Raw genomic sequence first — 23,794 nt, 5'->3', positions numbered from 1 at the left:
ATGTTAGACCAAATTCCTTTCTCAGTGTATATCTGGAATAACAGATTGATACCCACGTAATTAAGAGGAAAAAATGGCCTGTTCAGTTTAGTATTTAAACTTTGAGATTGGTAATAGCTGAAAGCATTGATATACTTCCATGATTAATGAAATAATATGATTACTGGTTAATCACATGTTAATTTTGTGTAATAATTTTTAGTCCTGCCACATATTTTTATCCATTTCTATGAAAATGAAAGGCAATTTCTCCAGGAGAAAAGTAGCTTAGGGAAAATCTGTTCTGTTGTGAAATTATTAAAATCTCTCAGCCAAAAAATGGTGAAAGGAAATCTGCAACATTTCCTCAAAAACACAAAACCTCAGTTTTTAACATGAAGATTTTGGAAATGAAAATTGGTATAGTCAATATTTTTTCAAGATATATCAATATAAACAATGTCTAGATATCATTTATACTCTTCAGAGAAAGTCTTTCATTTTACAGCCGCAAGAATCCGATGGGACTTATAATTGCATTAGATGACAATAAACAAGCAGCTGGAGATTTATTCTGGGATGATGGAGAATCTAGAGGTAGGCACATTAGATACCTGTAACATTTGAAGTATTAGTATATTTGAAAATAATAATCCTAATTTTTTCATTGGTTTCATGGATGAAGAATTTTACATTATGCAAATTAGTGGTATACTTACAAATTATAAATGTTACAATCAGGGGGCCCAGTCTTGCAAATTCTTACTCATCTGAATAGTTCAGTGGGACATTAGTGAGGGTTTGGGTATGCAACCTCAAGTGGAGGAAATGTAATATCCTATTCACAGAAGGGACTGAAAGGCTTGTTAGAATTGTTGTTTGCTTGTTAATATGAAAAAAGAGGCTTATATTAACCTTTAAAAAAAGTCCAAAGTTGTACACCATATTACTGACATATTTTTAATACACTAAATTCTACTCTCAAATTTGCTGTTGTAAATCCAGATTAATTCCAATGGATGCAACGCTATCTTGGGTATGTCTACACATGCTACAGTCACACATCTGAATCACTGTGAACATACCCTTAGATGTGGGCATAAATACAGACAGTGATAAAGTTGGGTGCTAAAAGTGAGGCATCTAAATCCACAAACAAACAAACATTTCATCACTGATAATGTCAATAAACCTCATTGCCTTCTAGGGTTGTTGCTGTATTGTTGTTGTAGCACATGTAGCCACTAATCAGAGATGAGATTCCAGCTGTTCTGGATACTGTACACACACATACCAAAAAATAGGAGGATCTAAGTGCACCTATGTAGCAGGATTTTGTTTAATAAATTTAATCAAAATAATTTATAAATGTATTCATTTCTATCAAATGTCCAACTTAGCTAAATAAAATATCTGAGTTTTATCACTTTAAAATACTATAGTTAGTGATGATAAGGTTGAGATTAAAGCTAATTTGGAAAACAAAGGGAGTTTGGACTTTGACTTATAAAATAACTGGCTGTGATTTCTAGAGGCACCTAAGAAGTTATGCACCCAAATTCTGTTGAAATTTACTGGGATCTGGGCACCTAAATCCTTTCTTTGACAATCCCAGCCTTTGTCCTTTTTATTATACTTTTGTTAGACAAACCAGCAAGCAGTTTAAATATTTATTCCAAAATGACTTCCTGAGACCTTTTATTACACACTCAGGCTTTTATTAAAAAAAGATTTAAGGACCTGTATGTGATAGTTTTTATTGTTTGTAACCCATTGTAGCACCTTATTAAAAAAGCTAAGGGTTTGGTTTATGGCTATGCCCATTAAAACTAATGTATTTCAAGAATACCTGGTTTTCAGGAAGTTCTGACCTTGCATTTTGAATCTAACAGTCTCATGCTATCCATAGAGAGAAGGAACTAGAAAAAGAAATTGAGCATGATTTAACCATGCTGGATAAGTTTAAGAAGGAATTTAAGAAGAAATGTCTCAACAATAAGGGCTTATGCATAGTGGAGATGGTCAAAGCTCCACCGTGGTGGTCAAGAATAGATTACACTATGTCATTCCACTAAGGTTTCATCTCTAGTCCTGCAAAATATGGCCCTGATCCTGCAAAACACTTGTGCATTTGAGTGTTTTTATACACAATTCTCACTGAGTGAAATAGAACTTCTCTTGTGCATAAATGTTTTCAGGACTAAGATCTAAAGGTGGAGGGAAGGTTATATAGGATTACTTGTGTTAACTGTTCTGATTTCTGTCTATGATTCTGTAAGGTACTGACCGTCTAGTACTGAAATTCAGTAACCTCTATGTTCAGATATACACATCTTTTGATCAGTAAAACTGTTGAATAGATCATCTTTGACCTCTACAAATGTGCTCAAGTTGGAGAACTCGGAGAAAATTTAAATATAGTCTCCCTAATAAGCCTATCTGTAAAAAGATTCTGGGATTCTGCTACTGTTCCCCTGCCATCAACTCGCCTGTTTACAGATCAGTTTTTCATTGAGGGGGAGATGGGAGAGGTCCCAAAATGGTCCACACTAACCCTAAACTTCTGACTAAGTGGTAGAACTAATTGTGAGGAAAGACCTAATTGTGAGATGCTGCCCATCTGATTCTCCTGTTGTGGGACACCTGGCTGACTACATCATCCTAACTTCTCTCTCAGCCCCAATTCCAAGGTGCTGCCATCGTCCTAGGGAGTCTGCCTTCATTCACGTACTTTAGCTGTGAAGGACTCAGACTCTCGTCTGGGTTTTCACTGCTGTTCCTTTAAAGTATAAAGTGCCCAGTCTACAATTCCCTACGATCACACTGTACTCTGTAAATCTTAACTCAGAATACTGAGTCTATCTGTCCTGATATTGAAGAACTGGGGTATTTAAGGGGAAGTTATTTCACTACCTCAAGTAGGAGGGCACCAAGCTAGCTAGATGCCAAAAAGTGGGGCTGCTTGTGCTTCGAAGGCTTATGGTATGATGATTTTGCTTTATACCGTTGAAAGTCTTTTTTTAAAGATCTATGCAATAATAGATACGTACCCTACTTATAGAATCCAGTTCTTATTGTTTCGACTCTACCAGTCCTGAGTCATGCAAAACCTTTCAAACTGTCCATGCTCTTTTAAGTCTCATGAAACTCTGGGCTGCCTTAAAGAAAACGCGTTGTGGTTTGGCTGATAATTGCTGCAATAAATATTGAATGCCCTGGGCAGTTGCTGATATTTCTACAGAGGGAACGTGTTCATTTTCAAGATCTAAAATAACTCAGATTTTATTGTACTAATATTGAGAAACAAAATTATATGAGCTGTTATGATTTTTTTATCATTTTCTAAAACAAGTCTTCCTAAAAACTTATGAGTTGCAATCTTCCTTAGAAATTGTTCACAATTTACTAGCAACCACAACCTTCTTCATGTCTGTCTTTTTTTTTTGTAAATCCCACACTGCAGTGTTTAGTAATCAACTCTTACATTTGCTGCCAGTGAGGTATTTTATTCCCTGTTTCATAACTACATTAGAGTATAATGGAAACTCTTTGCATAATAGATGATTGTTCAAAATATTTCAAAGAGTTAACCTTATATCCATACTTCAAAGCTAAAAGAAAGTGTATGCAATCCTTCTGGCAAGTAGCATTTTAATTGCAATGTAGATGAATATCAAGTTTAGGCTCTCTTTATGTCAATTGCATGGCAAAGAACTATGATCAAGTAATGTTATTACTTTTGCAAAGTCAAGCACTCAAAAGTTAGGAAATATCAGAATTGAGATTGCGTGTATACACACACACATGCTGCACACACACATGCAGACTGCGCATGCTACACAGGCACAGTTACGTGCTGTTTTTTTCCACAGGACCCCCTGCCTTGTTTCTATCCAGATTTGGTAAAGCACTTAACCACAGGAAGACAGTGGGCTACTCATTTACTTACAGTTAAGCATGTGCAAAGTGCTTTGATTTCGTAGTATGTTTCCACAGGTTTGCCTTTATAACAGCTTTTACTGTAATCATTCTTTAACATTCTGCTCTTTAAAAGGAATAGAAAAGGAGCATAAGTTTAAAGCAGGTAGATATCCCCATAATGTAGAATCAGTTACATGGACATCAGGATGGGCAAAAGAGTTTATTAAATCTTCATTTGTCCCTGATTGGAAGCTATGAAAGACAGGAATTATGTCTTAATATCAGTTTGCACAGCACCTAGCACATTGGTGTCCAGATCTTGATTCAGACCTCTGGGTGTTACTATAATAATAATGTAGCAATCTATTGGTTTCTAATTGTGACACAATCCTATGCTCAACTTGTCATTAATGCTGGGTAATTTCTGCACTGTGCTTAGAAAGTGTTCATTTCTCTCTCAACATTTTAGGTACAGTGGAAAATAAAATCTACATTTATTACCAGTTTTCAGTTGCCAAAGTAAGTAATTTTTCATAATGTTATTTTCATTGTGTTCATATTAATCTGTAATGTTTTCAGTTAACCAGAGCATCGTGTTTTGTTGGTTGTTCATTCATTCTTTATCTAACTTTTAGATATCATAAAAGCACCCACATTTCCTGACAGATGATAAAACTGACATACAACTATTTATCAAGTAGTAGAACTGCAAGGTGGCGATTGCCTTCAGCTTTCATCAGACCAATGGGAGTTTTGCCTGAGTAAGGGAGGAGATGCAGTTCTATTAAAAATGCAGTAGTGGACTCTATAAAATGTATTTTAATTTATTTCTGCACAAGGTTTTTTGGATTTTAGACTCTCGACAGATATTCTGTCAGTAGAAATAAATGTAACTATCCCACACGTATTTGCTAACAAATAATACTTATATTAGGACAGCAATTCTATCATTTTGTACATATTAAAAAGTGTCATAAAGTCCGCATATAAGGCTGAATGTGTCCATTCTATGGGGATGAAGAACTAGGGTAGGGAAGGAGTGTTGCATCTACTGCATCATTGACTCCTTCCTTTGACCCCAAAGAAGCCCCTTCATGCGTTCTCTGTTGGACTTGGGTCTTTTAAGGGAGCGTTGGGCACAGGACCAGAACTACTGCATCCAACATTGTCCCCCTCAATCCATGGGGATTTCAAACTTAGATAATTCTGAATGGGTAAGAATTAATTCATGTTTCTTTCTCTGCTGTGCTGAAATTCACCCAGGGGAACAGCTGGTGGAGGGGAAACTCACAGGAAGCATAGGAGTAGAAGCGTGAATACTTTCATAGATCTGATTATCATTTTTCTTTTCCTTATTTTTAATCTATTTTCCCTACATCAGTGGTGCATAGTGAAACCAATGAGCTGGCATTTTAGAGGTGTCAATTTTTAATTTTTATTCTAAGGAGTGAATGTCAGCAATTTAATTCGGCTGTCAGTACGTAGATAGTTGATAGTCTCTTTTGTCTATTTTTTCTAGATTTAAACAAGAATTTTTAGCAGCTATTTAATGGTTGCATTCAATTCACTCAAAAAGAGAGTGAATAATGTTAAAAAATCCTAATTGTCTCATATAATACGTCTGTATTATTATTATTACAGCTACCATGACACTGACATGTATAGTATTTAGGTGACTGAATGGTTCAAGGGGCTTAGTAATAGGATATAGAGCCTTTTACTAGTGTGTCATCTGTTTGATACTAGCACAGCTCCGTTGTGACTGAAAGCTACTGACTGATGGTAATGTGATTAGTGTAAATATCTTAATGTTGGTCCATGACAGGAGTGGAGAAAGTTCACACCTAGTGCACTAAATGGTAACCTTGTTTGCATTCTTAGCAGAGAGACCAAGGACCTGATGTGTGCAGAGAATAAATTTATATAACTGATTCCTCCAGGTCATAGCTGAGACGCACTTGTTGGATGCTGTGGGGAAAATTTCTCTGTTGCTACTTGTGATGCACCTGTTCTCAGGATCACTGCATAACCACAGGCTTATGTACTGGGCTATCAGTCTTCCATTAGCCCTGTATCCACACACAAGCATTGTTGTTTTTTGATAAGTAATCAAAAGTTTATTAGTAATTAACATAATTTATTTCATAATCATTTACTCTTTGTGGTTACAAAGACATTGTAATCAAGGGCATATTTCCTGCTCTTATTGAAAGTCAATAAAGAAAGGTTAATTCAATGCATAAAGCTGCCATATATCAATTCAATCAATAATGGAGAACATCTATTTTTAACAAACAAATAACGGACATTTTAGTAAACAGGTAAATTGCTAAGAAAATATAGTGGCCTGTTCAAGAATGGAAAAAATATATATATTGCATCAGCTATCTTCATTTCCCTGGTACATTTGTGCTGTGGACCATAAACAAGGGGTGAAATCCTGGTGTCACTGAAGTTAATGAGAGTTCTGCCCTTGACTTCAATGAAACCAGGGTGTTTCCCTTTATAGGCAAGGTAAATACATCTGAACCAGAAATGCTCTCCTCCTCTCCACCATATGCTTTCCCAAAGTGAGCACGGAGCTTCAAGTAAATGGAGCTATGTGGGAATCTGGTCCTTTAATTATTTTAAAAAAAAAGATTAAAACTTTAAAGAATAGAGAACGTCTGTGATATTGATGGCTTTTCCCTCCCTTCTGAACTCAGACAGCTGGTTATACTCGGGTTAGGATTGAAGCTGAGAGGGTTGAGTATTATAGCCAAACCATTGACAGATCATGGTAAGGCTGGAGATTGTGAGATTAATTGTGCATTTCAACCTTCACAAGAGTGATGTTTCGGAGTGTATTTATGATTTCGTAGCTGCAGTGACAGCCATAGTGCTATCCTGGTGGGGGTTCCACAGCCACCTAGATCAGAGGTGGGCAAACTATGGCCCTTGGTCCACATCTGGCCCTCGGGACCGTCCTGTCTGGCCCCCGAGCTTCTGGCCTGGGAGGCTAGCCCCTCCCATGCTGAGCCCCCTCCCCCGCAGCCTCAGCTCGCTCACTCAGCTGCCGGCTCAATGCTCTGGGTGGTAGGGCTGTGAGCTCCTGGGGCAGCTGTGCTGCGTGGTGCTCTGTGCTGCATGGTGACGGCAGCATGGCCCAGCTCCAGCCACGCTGTGTGGCTGTAGCACTGCCAGCCACCGGTGCTCCAGGCAGCACGGTAAAGGGGCACGGTGGGGGGGTGGGATAGGATAGAAGGCAGGGGAGTTTGGGGTGGTGGTCAGGGGGTGGGGTGTGTGTGTGTAGGGGTTGGGGGGAGGAACAGGGGGTTGTATGGGGGCAGGGATCCAGGAGGGGCAGTCAGGAAGGAGAGTGGGGGTTGGATGGGGTAGGAGGGGGCAGTCAGGGAAAGAGGTTGCGGGGACGGTGAGGGGACAGGGAGCGGGAGTCGGGGGGGTGGATGGGGCAGGTGTTCTGGGGGGGTCGTCAGGGAATGGGGGGTTTGGATGGGGCAGGAGTCCTGGGGGGGCAGATAGGAAGTGGGGCCAGGCCATGACCCCCTCCCCTAACCAGCCCTCCATACAATTTTGGCCCTCAGGCCAAAAAGTTTGCTTACCGCTGACCTAGATGATGATTAAGCCATTAGATCTAATGTTTGTTTTCAATTCAGTGATTGTCAGTGGAAGTTGAAAGCTCTCGGCACCTGACAGAAGACACTTGGTACATCTCTGAATTGGGTACCTGCTCTGACTGAACAGAGTTCAGTTCAAAGTAAATAGGATACAAGTCAGAGTGCTACTTCAACGCTTCTCTGGCTCATGTCCCTCATTTGCTCTTTATTTATAAAAAAATATATATTTTTTTAAAAAGTAAAAGATACCATTGAAGTACATTGTACAAATTACAAGAATGAAACAGTGTCCATAATGTTGTAATTATTTATGTTAAACATATGTTATATTATAGATCATGGCCTTTAAGAAAGAATATTATCCAATTAAAGAAACTGCTAAGGGGAAGGGAAAAAAAAGTGTGTGCGTCATTTTATAAATTTTATTGTAAAGGAATGTTTAGAAACACACAAAGTGACTCTTTCCAGTAAATCGTACAAGACAGTGCGTGACAATATAATCTGAATATCTTATCTTTCAGAATAGCTTAAAAATTAATGTTTCGCACATGAACTACACCAATCCCAACAACTTAATGTTTGAGGAAATCAAAATCTTTGGATTGCCTCTTCAACCTACAGTTCTTACTGTGTCTGTAAATGGTGTGGTGGAGAATTCTCCTCATAATATCAGCTATAATCCTTCAGATAAGGTAAATAATATTTGAATTCAGGGACAGAACCTTCTTAAGAATTTTACAAACTTTCTTTCAGGTGCTTAATAGAATGAGATCATGGATGTAATAATGTATAGTAAATCTGTTTTGTTGCAGAATAAAGGCACTTAAAGCTACAATTGCGTTATGCTCAATAAAAATGTATAAAAAATGCATGCCAGTTTTGCCCTCAGACACACACTTACAACTCTCAGTAGCCAGTAGAAGTTGTGCATGAACCCCAGATGGCTGGATTTGACTTAGAGTAGAGTGTCATATTTACACAAGGTAAACAGTATTTGACATTAACATCAATGCTCAAAGAGTCCTTTTAAAAACTAAAATGTGTGTGCTCTGAAAGCTTCTCCGGCATCAGTGCCACAAGCACTCCTCATCAGGATGAGTTCTGAGTGGCAGCCACATGGCATGTATGTGCTAAATAAGCAGTCACTTTAAAACCCCCATTGAACTGCCATTCATGACAAATCTTATGAAGGAACTTGAGAATCCTGCCACTGCTGTGTATCTGGTTTCTGCACCACCTTTTAAATATTACAGGTGATTGCGTTAAATTAAAATGATAGAAATAAAACAAATAGACCCAATATTGATTATTGTAATTGTGTCTAAGATTAGACACTTAAATCCATAGTTAGGCACTTAATTAACAGTGGTCTGATATTCGCTCATTATAAACTTCAGTGGAAGCTGTCAGTACTCAGCCACTTTTATTTATTTGCTTAAGTATTAATTTAGGTGCTTGTTATAGAATTCAAGTCTGAAAATTTTAAATTTCACGCATTTTTAAAAATATTAATGAACTAAGTATTATGGGGTAGAGCCTCATCGGGAGTATGTTTTCATAGTTCTGTTAACATCAATAGAGCTCTGACAATTTATACTCAGTGAAAATCTGCCCCTATATGGGTTGAAGACAACATTGGTTGAGGTCAGTTTGAAAAATTGTTCTTTGTTCAATTTTTTTACAGGTTACCCATGTAACTGGGCTTCAACTTGAGCTAGGAAAATCATACTTACTGGAATGGAATCAAGAGTTTAATAACATTGAAAGATTTGATTGTCACCCTAGTCCCAGTGCAACACAACAGACATGCGAAGCCTTGAACTGTATCTGGAATGTGAGCAAAAATTATTTCTCTAACGGGGAATAGGAGTAAAATAAATAAGAAACTTTTATCTTTTTCTTTATAGTTTACTGTTGTGAGAAAGATGGATCAAGGCAATTTCAGAATGGAATTAGTCTGACAATATTCTCCTTTTACAAGACTTCTTTTAAACAAAGGGCCATATTGTCAGCTGCTGCATGATAGCATAGCACTGTTGACGTCAATGGAACCAGGACAGTTTGGAACAGCTGAGGATCTGGCCAACATATATTAAAAATAGGAGATGATGTGGTATTCTTAAAAGACAGGGACAAATAATACTTATAATTCTGCTTCCACATACAGCTCTTCCCCCGCACATCAGCTCAGAGTGCCTTTTGCAGGTCAATCTGCCTTTGTCAGCATTCCATACTCTCACTAAAACAGGTTCTAATTAAAAATTAGTTCTACTGGCACATAAGATCTGAAGAAACCCTTGAACTTTAGAGAAGTTTTCATCCAGTTTTTAACGTAATGACTTGGATCTGTCTTTGTAAAATGGATCCAGACAGGAACAGCTGATATGAAGTTCCTCAAACTTGGGTGACTTTCTTTTCCAGATCTAAATCTATGCTTTAAAACTTGGGTGCATCTCTAACTTTGAAGTCTAAGATTCTGTGCAAGCCACTCCTGAGAACAGAACAGCCATGATGGCTGATGAGCTTACCTCCACTCGCTGTACTACAAGTATCCAGTGTATAACTATGTGAAATGCTTTGGGATGATGACCATTTGAAAAGGGCTTTCTGTCTCTGTGTAAAATGAAATTTTTTTCCAGTTGTGAGCTGGGACTTTTTTTTAAAAATAGAGAAACTTAATCTTATCAAATTGTGCATTGTGCAGTTGATTAAATCTCCACTGGGAACTGGGATGTGCCCAGCAAACTTATTTTCACTTGAGAACAACTAGACAGAGTTTGAAGCTAGGTGAAAGATTACTGCATTAAGCTACATCAACAGATGTAACCACAAATAAAAATAAAATTCAGGCTCCCAAATACTGTTTACTGATCCGCAATATACTTGACTTTTCAGCCTGTCTCCACTGATAATGTTCCATCCTGTTACTACCCTTCTGACTATGGTTATTCTGTCAGTCAAATTACATACACCTCTTCAGGTTTATCGGTGAACCTCAACAGAAATGGTAATTATGCTAATCGTGCTACGACTTCTACTACCCCTATCAATACACTTCGCTTGGATGTGACCTATCATGACAACAATATGCTGCAATTTAAGGTAAATTCATTCTGAAATTGTTGTGAACTGAGATTATTCCTTTGGTTATATTCTTTAAAATCAGTTGTCTGCTTTTTGTACATTGGTTGACAACCCTGAATTTTCCACCTGATGAGGGAGGTTTCTTCATTTAGCTAAAAAGCTGTTATTTGGGTTCAAGCCAAATCCTCTCTTCTCACAAGAGTTTATGTACTAGTTCTTATAACTTAATCCTGTGTAATAGTGTATAAGCACCCAAACAACCAATCAGAATTTGGAGAATCTAGAGGAACTTTATCATTCGGGTGTAAGTATTATGCATTAGCAGTAAGTATTACTGTAGTTATGATAACTTTTGTGCTAATGACACTTATAAAACTATATTCTAAAAATAACTTTAATAATTTTTTCAAGTGATCATATTGCATATATTGAATTCACCTATTAAGACAGACTATAGAATAAAGAGAACATAGATTTGGTATGTAAGCATAGCAAAAAACATAAAGCATTAACAAAAAACTTATAAAGGTGGCTTAAAAGTGTGAAAAAGTGAAAATTCTCTTTACTATGTATAAAAATAAATTCAGGGTCACATTAACCAACAGTAATCTCTTGAACAAAACAAAAGATTCTTCAACATTCATTGCTTCTTATATACCAGTCCATATATCTATTATTTTAATTATAATGATATAAGTAAGAAAACTGATAGTGAAAGAGAATACCTCACCCAACACACTCACACTACAATTTTTTATCTGTTTTAGCTAAATGTTTGTTCAAGACTTTTAACTATATTGATTGTTTATTGATTGCATTTGAAAAAGTTTGTCAGAAATCTTCCTCTATTTAAGGTTCTACCAGACTGAGAGGCGTACTCTGTATTTAATATGGGGAATAGTGATTGAACTTGTAATATTTCTAAAAAGGGATTGAATTTTTAAGTGCCATCAATGTATGGATCTTTTTTATATTTTTATATGCTCTCAAGTGAACTGATTTCTGCTTTGTAGATTTATGATTACAGCAATAAAAGATATGAGGTTCCAGTACCACTAAATATCCCTAGCAGTCCTACAAGTACATATGAGAATCGACTCTATGAAGTAGCAATTCAGAACAATCCATTCGGCATCCAGATTCGACGCAAAAGCACAGGGACAATTATGTAAGTGACTCCTTTTCTTTTTTTGCTATAAGTAACTTTTTTTTTATTTTAGGTTGCGGCAAATCATGTTAGCTTCCACTGTATTGTGCTAGGTGAATTACCTCTTGTCCCCTCCCCCCCTTCCCCAGTGGCAGCAGTCAGATAATGACAGCCCCTCCTTTTGGGATGTGCCTAACCTTGACCACTTGTCTCAGTTAATAGCCTTATAGACTGATTGTTAATGGACTGAACTTCTGTAGTTAATAGCATTGTGGAACATCTCTTTTCCTCACCAAATGGCCAAGAAGTTTCCCTTATCACCTTACATCATTGGCTATTGTAAGTTTTAGATCTTGTGGTAGAGTGACTATAATGACAGTATTTTATTTCCCTCTGCAATCCGATGTTTCAATTGGATAGAATAATTAGCAGTTTGCTTTTGGTTTTGGCATGGGTAATTGTTGGTTATGACAAAAGATGTTCAGCAAATCTTATTGCTTGCCTGGTGCTGTGATTTACTTTTCCGCTTAACATCAAGGTTGTGATTGTAAGATATTTTTACTTGCAACTTTCATCTCTTGGTATGAGTTATGATTGATGGATTTTTGTTTGTTCTGTTTCTTTTTGTAAATGGATACCCATTTGCTTACTTTTTGTATGTGCTAGGGATTTTGTTTGTTTGGGCTTTTAAGCGACATGGTTTTTCAGTAGGTGTCCCCCCGCCCCCTCCCCTCCATCCTCTTTCCTCCATGATTGAAACTTTCAGAACAAAGGGCAAGTGGCCCTGAGAGCAGTGGTTAAAATTGCCTCTTCCTCTTCCAATAAGTGCACTGTCTGCCTTTCTATCCGTTTGTCTGCATGTTAATACCAGTCAATAGAGTATTTTAACTTCTCCCAGGGAATTCAGTGTGGTCTCTCCGCACCTGCAGCAGTTGGGAAATGGGGAGATGCCTGTCCAAAAGAAAGGCATCTACCTAAACATAGGCCAGAACTGATAGGGATGGGCGTGTGGAAAGACCAGACTCCCATCTTTCCAAATGAGAAGGAGGTGGTGACTGATGCTATTAGCCCTGGTCAGTAGGTGTGATTGTTTTGTGGGCCTTGTTACATGCAAAGTCTTCAGCAGGAATGTAGAATTTGCCTGAATTTCCCAGATGTGAAAGAAAGTTGAAGTAGCCTTTTGAGACCATCTGAGCATTCTCACTTTTTACAACTGCAGGACTTCCTGCCCTAGGGTTAGGAGTTATTACTTGGCCTGTAAGAGGTGATCAGATGAGCTATTCCAATATCTAGCCAGTCTGTGTCATCATTTGAGTGTGTGCTCTTTCATCATAGGTAGTAGGTGGAAATACCAAAAATGTTGGCTTATACCTGAGTAAATGGCCTTCTTCTAAAGTACCACATCTTCTGGTGAAAAGTTTTTTTGTTTTGTTTTTTTTGCTATATGTTGTTTTTTATGTTTGTATAATTTTACATGTTTTGTTGAAACCCTTTATTCTAGGGGGACCATTAGTATATCTGAGAGATTATCTTCAGGCACTTCCCCAGAAATTTGTTTGCACTTTGAATGCAATTGATTCCACTGCAAAATGTCAGGCTCATTCTTCTAATCAAATTCAGAAAAAAGAGAAATTAGCCTTGCATCCTGAGGGATTTTTGCTAATATCCTCTATCCTTTGAGTCTGGATTGCTTAAATCTTTTGGATTACGAATGCTGATACAGCTGTTCAAAGCTGATACACATTCAAATGGAGAGACCTTACACCTGAGAGTGAAACAGACCTAGATGTGTAAGAACTGAGAAGAGAGGAGAGGAGACTTTTTTAAGCAATGTTGCTTCTAGGGCTGTATTCTGGAAGATGCACACAAGTGTGATAACTAAGGACTTAGTCTAATGCTGTATAAGTGTAATGGGGTACACTGGAACTCTATGGTAGGGGAGGGTAACCCTCTTGGTCCACTACCCCATTTAACAGTTTTTTTCCCCCCAGGGTCATACCTGGGGGGGAGGGGGTTGCCTTTGGTGGTCAAAGGGAGGAAAATGTCTCAGGAGGACCCCAGGGATTGTAGAAAGCAACCCCAAACAGCTGCCTCTGTTCATGGTCTGAAGCTGGTGTTCCAAATGAAAGAGTGGGTTTCTGATCCCCTCCTTAACACTGAAGAATGTCTGGGGGTTTGCTGCTTTAGACTGTAGTTCAGACTCTGGCAGGGCTCTGGGAATAGGGTATAGTTCACATCAGACAGACTCTCTTCCTTGTTCCTAGCCGTTGCATTATATTAAAGACAGAGGAAAATACATTAAAATACTATTTTAATGTAAAAAAATTCTGTTGTTGCTACAAGGGTGTAGTATGCTTAAAAGGGGACACAAAAAGGACCCTGGGAATAAAGCCAAGTCAGTCTAACTTCAATGCCTGGAAAGATACTGGGACAAATTATTAAACAATCAGTTTGTAAGCACCTAGAGGATAATAGGTTTATAAGGAATTCTCATAAGCAAATTAGGGAAATGCAGTGTAGGTGAAATTATTATCAAGTTGGGTGCACAACCAGTTGAAAGACTGTGTTCAAAGAGCAGTTATAAATGGTTTGCTGTCAAACTGGGAGGCCATATCTAGTGGGGTCCCACAAGGGTCATTCCTGGGTCTGGTACTATTCAATATTTCCATTAATGACTTGGATAATGGAGCAGAGAATGTGCTCATAAAATTTGCAGATGACACCAAGCTGGGAGGGGTTGCAAGTGCTTTGGAAAACAGGATTAGAATTCAAAACAACCTTGACAAAATGAAGAACTAGTCTGAAATCAAGACAAAATTCAGTAAAGACAAATGCAAAGTACTTCATTTAGGAAGGATAAAATCAAATGCACAACTTCTAAATGGCTAGGCAGTAGTACTGCAGAAAAAATCTGGGGTTATGGTGGGCCACAAGCTGAATGCGATTCAACAACGTGGTGCAGTTGTGAAAATGGCTAATATCATTCTCAGTGTATTAACAGGACTCTGGTATTTAAGACATGGAAGATAATTGTTCTGCTGTAGTTGGCACTGATGAGGCCACAGCTGGAGTACTGTGTCCAGTTCTGGGCTCCACACTTTAAGAAAAATATGGACAAATTGGAAAGAGACCAGAGGAGAGCAACAAAAATGATAGAAGTTTTAGAAAATCTGATCGTTGAGAAAAAGTTTAAAAAACTGGGCATCTTATAGTCTTGAGAGAAGAAGACTGAGAAGGACTGATAAGTCTTCAAATATGTTAAAGTCTGTTATAAAAGAAGACTGTAATCAATTGTTTTCCATGTCCAGTGAAAGTAGGATAAGAAATAATGGGCTTCATCTGCAGCAAGAGAGACTAGGTAAATAGTAGGAAAAACTCTCTAAAGTATAGACAAGCTCTGGAATAGGCTTCCAAAGTGGGTTGTGGGATTCCCATTGTTAGAGATTTTTAAGAAGAGGTTGCACAAACATTTGTCAGGGATGGTCTAGGTTTACTTGGTCTGCCTCAGTGCAGGTGGCTGGACATGATGAGTTCTCGAGGTCTCTTCCAGCCCTAAGTTTCTATGATTCTATGATTTGTGAGTTGGAGGGAATGTGATCTGCATGATTGTGAATGGAATCAGAGGTGTTCATTGGATAGCCTTCATGCCAAAATGTGGTCCACTTTATTAAAAAGTTTGAGAACTCCTATAATTTAGACAATGTGGAAGACCAGAAAGTACAAATTAGAGGAGGAGGGGGAAGGGCTGGACTAGTTTGCATAGATCGGATAATAGGTTCAATTATTGTACACTTTTTAGTGAACAGGGTTTTTTGTTTCTTTGTTTGTTTTTTGGAGGGGGGGGATTAGAAATGGATATGGGAGTTTCTGAGCTAAAACCCCTGGAAATACTTTGATATAGTTTGAAGTTTGTAAGGGAATGCTTTATGAATTGAAGTGTCTATTCTGTTTATTTTATGATCAGCAAGTAATACGCTAAACTTAGCTCATTTAGGTGATCAGATACCATGATGAGAAATATATTTATAAGAAAGGAGATAAGTAGAAAGGTAGATAATATTTATGTTGCACCCATTGCTGTGGTTTCTAGGGTCAAACTGGCTCTTTCACCTCATTCATTTTTAAACTTTTTGCTTATCCCTAATTAAGGAGAATATTTGCATGTAAGAGGAAATCTTAAAGAAAAAGCAGTGCAAAGCACCAAGTACTTACTGGTGATAATTGAAGACTTCAGGAAAAATCTAAGGTCCTCCCCTGTGAAAATTGCCATCATGGCTAATACGTTACACATTGACCAGACAGAATCTGTATGAATGCTAAGCTTTTCCTTACCAGAACATAATTTTAAACACAAAACCAAATTCATTGTGGTTTTTCTGTTACTCTGGAAGTTGTTAAAATTGCAGATGCAGAAAAATATTTAATGGATTTAATGCCACAATTAATTTGCAGATAGATCTCAGTAACATGACAGTAAACACATTTTGTGGGAGCGTTCCCTCTTCCCACAATAACACATTAGTGAGGGATAAAGGAGAACGATGATGTGAGCACTTATATTACTTAAAATATATTTTACTTTCTCATTTATAAAAACCTATTTTGTAATACAATTTGTTCTTCTAAGGTACTTAAAATTGAATTGTACAGTGAATGCTTGGCCAACCAGGAAAAAAAACCCAAAAACCATTCATATCCACAGCTCACTCTCCTGGAACTGCATAATTATTCAGAAGATCTATTATCAGATCATAATTAAATGAACAATAAAGAATGAGTTGAATTGCACTTAATTTGCAGTGAATGAGATTCAGAGGTAGATTTTCAACACTGGGCAAAAATCTGCAATAAACAGTAATGACATCTCCTTGTTTAATAAATCACATGTGGCACCAGGTCTTGGACTGTAGAAGAGGCAGATGGGGAAGGTGATCATATTGTTTCAAGCATCTCCACCAAAATAATCTCTGCCCATACGTGTTGACAAAATGAGAGGACACTCACGATAAATTGTTCAAACGCCTCACTAAAATCGATGGCCTCTCAGAGCTGTTGTTTCAGGCTGTTTGCAAACTTTCGTACACATCTCTGCATCGGTTACATTTGGGTCACATTTTTAATGTTTTCTTTGCAACTGTAACAGTAAGAGATATCCTTCTTTTTTTGTAAATGGAAAGGTGCGTTACTGGAGGACAAGATGGAAACGTCAGTACAGTGCTAATGCAGTATAGGGGCATGTACTGGCTGTTTCTGAACCCTGCACAGCATTGAAAACCTCTATTCCTCAATATTCTCCGCTGCTGCTTCATTCTTTCCACTTTTTACTGATGATAATGGGATAATTCTCATTCTGTTTCAGTTGGGATTCTCAGGTACCTGGCTTCACCTTTAGCGACATGTTCATTCAGATTTCTACCCGTCTGCCATCACAGTATATCTATGGATTTGGTGAAACTGAACACACTACGTTTCGACATGATATGAACTGGAACACCTGGGGAATGTTCGCCAAAGACCAGCCCCCTGGTGTAAGTAGAAACAGATTTTGTTTTTTCGCTAAGTAGTTATGCTTTCTTTGCTTTATATGCCTCTGGGTCTTTGTAGCTTGCTATTCACTTAAACTGAATCAAGGCAGACACTTTTTGAGAACTTTAATATACATTCCGCTGATTTCTGCCTGGGGGTGGCAGGCTCATTTTGCCTACGACTTGTAGGACAGATCTAAATGAGCTACGCTTGATACAGAAACTGAGGAGAGGGCAAAGTGGCATTACATTATGTTTGCATTCCCCTGGCTTGGTGGGGAAGGATTAAATGCATGATTATATATGCAGGCAGGCCCAACATTGAGATCCCACATAGCCCTGTCAGTCCTGATTTGCAGGCTTCATATCTCAGTCCTAGGCCTTTGTTGAGTCGAGAGACCAGTATTTATGCTCATCCAAAGGTTATTGAAGTCAACGTAAGAGTCCCATTGGGCACTAGATCAGGCCCAGGATGTGGTGTAGTTTGTGATAGACTATCAGGGTTGGAAGGGACCTCAGGAGGTCATCTAGTCCAACCCCCTGCTCAACGCAGGACCGACCCCAACTAAATCCTCAAATGGCCCCCTCAAGTGTTGAACTCACAACCCTGGGTTTAGCAGGCCAATGCTCAAACCATTGAGCTATCCCTTCCCCCTATATGGAAAAATGTGTTTCAGGAATAGGCTATGGCCATCTCTAATCCTGTCTTTTTAGTTATGATCAAAGACCCTGACTGGAACTCAAGTCTTGATGCAGACCTGAAAAGTGGCAAATGCATCATATGCAATAGTACATTGCTGCTTTTCATGGTTTTCAGCTGTTTAGTTGCAAATGATTTTTAGAAAAGCTAAACAAGTGTGATGCCAATTTGCATATTATAGGATGTTTTAGTGTGTAATACAGATAGTCACATTTCCGAACATAAAGGTTGCACCCACAGTAATGCTCACATACCTGTTCTGCATGCAAAATCCCAGACCTGTGTGAGCAAACTAGTATCTTTAACAGGTAAATCAGTGTTAATGGATACTTGTGTATGCATATGTTGTTTTCTGCATGGTGATGTGAGGTTTGCAGCCCCTATAAAGTGAACAATGAAAGTGGTGGCATATTTATCTTAGAGCTGTCCACACAACAGATATTTTGGTTCCTTTGCAGTTCTGAAAAATCAGAAAAAAAATTGTTTCAGGTGAAACTTATTTTTTTTTTAAATTTTCAGCAAGTCTAAAATTGTTTTATTTTAAATTTGAGTCAAACTAAATGTTTTGTTAGACCTGAAACAAAACTTTTCAGTTTGATGAAGATTTTTTTTTACATTTTTTAAAAATAAAATGAAAGAAATGTATGAAACCAAGGTGCTGTAGACTGAAAAATCAAAAGGTTCTGCTTCAAAAATTTTGAAACACATATATTTTAATTTTTTAAATTAAAACAATTCAGTGAAACTGACATGAATCTGTGAAATGTTTTGGTTTGACGAATCTGCATCTCCCCCCCCACCCCAAATCAGCCAAAAATTGTAATCTAGCTTCAATTGCTCTGTACCATTTCTTTCCCGTATATGCTGCTTCTCCACAACTCCAGTCACCACAGTTATAATCTCCTGATCATTACAATTTCAGCTCTAATGCCTTTCAAATAAGAGAGTCACCAATGTGGATACTGATTACAAAAAAAACACTTGAAAACAGGAATGCTTTGTACTGGGAAAGGTGCTTCATGTTAGCAGGAATTTATCAATAGATATTCAGGGATCTAAAATCATACAATTATTTTTTTCATACTCAAATGCTCTCAAACATATTGAGTTCAAAAGTTTCAAACTAAAAATAATCTTTCCGTAGGAAACTTAAATATTTACCTCCGTCTGTTTTAGGTGTGTGGTGTGTGGGCAAAGGAAGAGATTCTCTGATAATTCTCTTCAAGTTATTTGTCCAATCATTTATTATGATCACTTACTTTATTTTTATTTATTTTGCAGTACAAATTGAATTCTTATGGTGTCCATCCTTTTTACATGGGCTTAGAAAATGATGGAAATGCTCATGGAGTCCTCTTACTTAACAGCAATGCAATGGGTAAAAAAAAAAAGCACTTTTTTTTTTAATTATTCCTGAAGTGTTTTCATATCTTGTGTCCTTTTCCTTAAGAGCGGATTATCTAAACATTCTCTTCTGCTTTCACTTTCTGGGTTTTCAGATGTCACATTCCAGCCAACTCCTGCTCTGACGTATCGCACTATTGGAGGAATTCTGGACTTTTACATGGTGTTGGGCCCAACGCCAGAACTTGTTGTTCAGGAATACACTGCAGTAGGATTGATATGATGTCACAATTAATTACATTTTTTAGTCTTGATATCTCTTTTCATCATATTTCAATACTATATTTTCCCCCATTTTGTTGTTGTTAGCTGATTGGACGACCAGTCATGCCACCGTACTGGGCTTTGGGATTCCAGTTATGCCGTTATGGATACAAAAATGACACAGAAGTCTCTGACCTGTACGAGGCAATGAAGAAAGCTCGGATACCTTATGTATGTTGTTCCAATTAAAGTGTATGCTACTGTTTGAACTCTGATTTTTCAGACTGTCCCCTGATGAAAAGGAGAACAAAAACAGCCACTGTAGAATAGAAACAACTGAATGCACTAAACTGTAATTCAACTTCTTTGTTTACTCTGAGTGAAATAACAATAGTGCTCTCTTTGCTTTTTATTAGCTGGACCTATTAGTGGAAGCTATTTTGTACTATTGTATTTCATATTTTAAAATCTTATTAGCTTATATATGGCATGGTTGCAATTAAGGAGCTGATGTAATTCAGTGGAATATGGACATACATTGCCCCCACATTGAGATCAGTCCTATATTCCTTATGCTTTTAAAAGTCTTACTGAGTCAGTGGGAGTAATGGAGGTGCAAGGAATGCAGGACTTGGTTCATGGGGCAGACAAATTGGGGTACTGCCTAGATTTAGCCTTTTGAAGGCAGGATCGTCTTGGGCTGGGCAGTGGTGCAGCTGGAGTCCCTGTTAAGAATTTTTGTTAACTCCCTTGGGCTCCACAAATTGAGACTTTGTTGATGCCATTGTGAAAATTATTCTGTGCCTCCCACGCAGACATGGCTTGTAACATTTTTAAAAAATGCTTTGAGACAAACAGCTTCGGCACATAGCTTATACCCCAACGCCCTAGCATTTTCTCATATAGTTATCATTTGCATTACAGTAACACCTGCAGGGCCCAGTCAGAAATGGGACCCCTTGTGCCTAGGCACAATGGTATAATGTTATAGAAACCAGTAGGAAGGATCAGGAGATGGAGGAGGGAAAATGCAAAATATATTCTGTGTTACATTTTTCCATCCTGAAGTATCATTGAAGGACCATGGCTGGGCACCCACCCAAGGAAATCTTCAAAAGGACCCACCATACTGATCCATCAAGCTAAAGGTGTTCCTTCACTTTATGATGCAGATCAATATGTGACACACTGATGTGCATAGCCATTTTCCTCACTATTTAATGGCATTGACACCCACCCACCTTCAATTAAAATGAGAAATCATTCTTCTCTAGTGTATAGCAATTTTTTCTAGTGATAGCAAACTTCAGAATGAGTTAGCTGATAAAAGGTCTAATTTCATAGTGGTCTTGATTTTGGGAGTGTGTAAGTATATTCATTTGACATCCTTTGTTTTAAGATGCAGCAGCTTCCAATTTTACTTAGAGAAAAGCAGCAGCTCTCTTAATTTGACTGCAGTGTTATAAATACACACCTAGCAAAAAGGATGATTGCTTTACATCCATTGTTTTTGTGCACTGCAGGACATACAATACACGGATATTGATTACATGGAACGGCAATTAGACTTTACTCTCAGCCCAGACTTTGCTGGACTACCAGCTCTGGTTGACAGAATGAAAACGGAAGGAATGCGATTCATCATTATCCTGGTGAGTGTTTTTTTCCCCTTTTTTCCCTGGCCACAGATCAAAAAGTTATATACTTCACATAATACTCTTGATGTGTATAAAACAGGACTGTCCAGTGACTAAAATAATTAATCGAGATTAATTGCGCAATTAAAAAAATTAATTGTGATTAATCACACTGTTAAACAATAATAGAATACCATTTATGTAAATATTTTTGGATGTTTTCTACAGTTTCAAATATATTGATGACAGGTTCTTCTCGATAATGATCCAAAATAGTGCAGACCGATGCATGTTAATTTTCATCATCTGAGTCAGATGCCACCAGCAGATGGCTGATTTTCTTTTTTGGTGGGTTCTATAGTTTCTGCATCAGAGTGTTGCTCTTTTAGGACTTCTGTAAGCATGCTCCATACCTCATCCCTCTCAGATTTTGGAAGGCACTTCAGATTCTTAAACCTTGGGTTTAGAGCTGTAGCTATCTTTAGAAATCTCACATTGGTATCTTCTTTTGCATTTTATTAAATTTGCAGTGAAAATGTTCTTAAAATGAACAACGTGTGCTGGATCATCATCCGAGACTGCTATAACATGAAATATTTGGTAGAATGTGGGTAAAACAGAGCAGGAGACGTACAATTTTCCCCAAGGAGTCCAGTTACACGTTTAATTAATGCATTTTTTTTTAAACGAGCATCATCAGCAAGGAAGCATATCCTCTGGAACAATGGCCGAAGCACAGAAAGGCATATGAATCTGTAGTGCATCTGGCACGTAAATACCTTGTAATGCCAGCTACAACAGTGCCATGCGACAGCTTGTTAGGGTGACCAGACATCCCGATTTTATCGGGACTGTCCCAATATGTACTTATTTGTCCTGCAAATTGTCCCAATAGTTTGCACTCCGGCTCACAGGTGGAGGGGGCTCGTGCCCCCAACCCAGCCCTGGCCCCGCCCCGACTCCGCCCCCTCTCTGCCTCATTGGATCCCTCCCCAAATCCCCACCCTGGCTCTGCCTCTTCCCCAAGCATGCCACATTCCTCCTCCTCCCCCTTCCCTCCCAGCAGGGCCGGCTCCAGACCCCAGCGTGACAAGCGCGCGCTTGGGGCGGCGTCCGGCGGGGAGGGCGGCAGGCGGCTCCGGTGGACCTCCCGCAGGCATGCCTGCGGAAGGTCCGCTGGTCCCGTGGCTTCGGTGGACCTCCCGCAGACGTGCCTGCGGAGGGACCAGTGGACCCCCTGCAGGCACGTCTGCAGGAGGTCCACCGGAGCCGCAGGACCGGCAACCAGCAGAGTGCCCCCCCGCGGCGCGCCGCCCTGCTTGGGGCGGCGAAATTACTAGAGCCACCCCTGCCTCCCAGGCTTGTGAGAATCAGCTGTATGGCGCTGCAAGCGCTGAGAGGGAGGGGGGAGAAGCAGGATGCAGCCTGCTCAAGGGAGGCGGAGGTGAGCTGGTGCAGTGGGGGGCGGGGTGGGGAGCTGCTGGTGGGTGCTCAGCTCTCACCAATTTTTCCTATACTCTGGTGGCTTTCTGTTTGTTTGTTTGTTTGTTTGTTGTTCTACCGCTGGCTCTCGTTTTTTTGCTCCGCCGCCAGCTCTCTCTTTTTTTATTCTCTGCTGACGAACATCTGTCCCTTGCCATGTCCTGATATTTCATGTCTCTCATCTGGTCACCCTACAGCCTGTTCTCACTTTCAGGTGAGATTGTAATTAAGAAGTGAGCAGCATTATCTCCCATAAATCTAAACAAACTTGTTTCTCTTAGCATTTGTCTGCACAAGAAATAGGACTGAGTGGACTTGTAGGCTGTAAAGTTTTACATTGCTTTGTTTTTGAGTGCAGTTTTATAACAAATAAACCTATTTGTAAGTTACACTTTCATGATAAAGAGATTGCACTACACTACTTTTATGAGGTGAATTGAAAAATACTATTTCTTTTTTTTATAGTGCAAATATTTGTAATAAAAATAATATAAAGTGAGCACTGTACACTTGTATCCTGTGTTGTAATTGAAATTGATATATTTGAAAATGTAGGAAAACATCCAAAAATGTAATAAATTTCAATTGGCATTCTATTGTTTAACAGTGCAAATAATCGTGATTCTTTTTTTTTAACCATGATTAATTTTTTTGAGTTAATTGCATGAGTTAACTGTGATTAATCGACAGCCCTAGTATTAAATTGTTCTCCGTACAAATGTAAAGTTGTATTATCTTTAATTTTAGGATCCAGCCATTTCAGGCAACGAAACCAATTATCTAGCCTACACAAGAGGTGTCCAGGAAGATGTTTTTATTAAGTGGCCCAATAGCAGTGAAATTGTGTGGGGAAAGGTACTGTTTTTAGATTACTTGATAACACCAAAGATGGTATTTCCAAATATGAATCATATTAGCATGCTTAAGAGGTGATTTGATCATGGTTTACAAGTACCTACCTGGGGAAGAGATTTCTTATAGTAAGCAGCTTTTTAATCATCTAGAAAAAAAGCATAAGATGATGCAGTAATTGGAAGCTGAAGCTAGACAAATACAGGCTAGAAGTGAGCTACACATTTTCAACAGTGAGGATA

The 23,794-nt window shown here is 38.5% G+C and overlaps 1 protein-coding gene across 1 annotated transcript in view; it reads left to right on the top strand.

Moving 5' to 3' along the window:
• The window catches only part of SI (sucrase-isomaltase), a 213,989-nt gene that overhangs the window by 49,415 nt on the left and 140,780 nt on the right, over positions 1 to 23,794 (top strand). The window contains 12 exon segments of the mRNA XM_045029086.1: positions 488 to 576; positions 4,370 to 4,419; positions 8,039 to 8,209; positions 9,202 to 9,351; positions 10,413 to 10,619; positions 11,615 to 11,769; positions 17,108 to 17,276; positions 19,255 to 19,351; positions 19,473 to 19,585; positions 19,687 to 19,812; positions 21,105 to 21,233; positions 23,448 to 23,555. Of these exon segments, the coding sequence (XP_044885021.1) occupies positions 488 to 576; positions 4,370 to 4,419; positions 8,039 to 8,209; positions 9,202 to 9,351; positions 10,413 to 10,619; positions 11,615 to 11,769; positions 17,108 to 17,276; positions 19,255 to 19,351; positions 19,473 to 19,585; positions 19,687 to 19,812; positions 21,105 to 21,233; positions 23,448 to 23,555 (1,564 nt within the window).

Source organism: Mauremys mutica, chromosome 9 (assembly GCF_020497125.1).
Source record: "Mauremys mutica isolate MM-2020 ecotype Southern chromosome 9, ASM2049712v1, whole genome shotgun sequence".
Lineage (NCBI taxonomy): Eukaryota > Metazoa > Chordata > Testudines > Geoemydidae > Mauremys > Mauremys mutica.
Note: the sequence above shows the minus strand (reverse complement) of the source record. Positions and strands in the feature narration are given on the sequence as shown.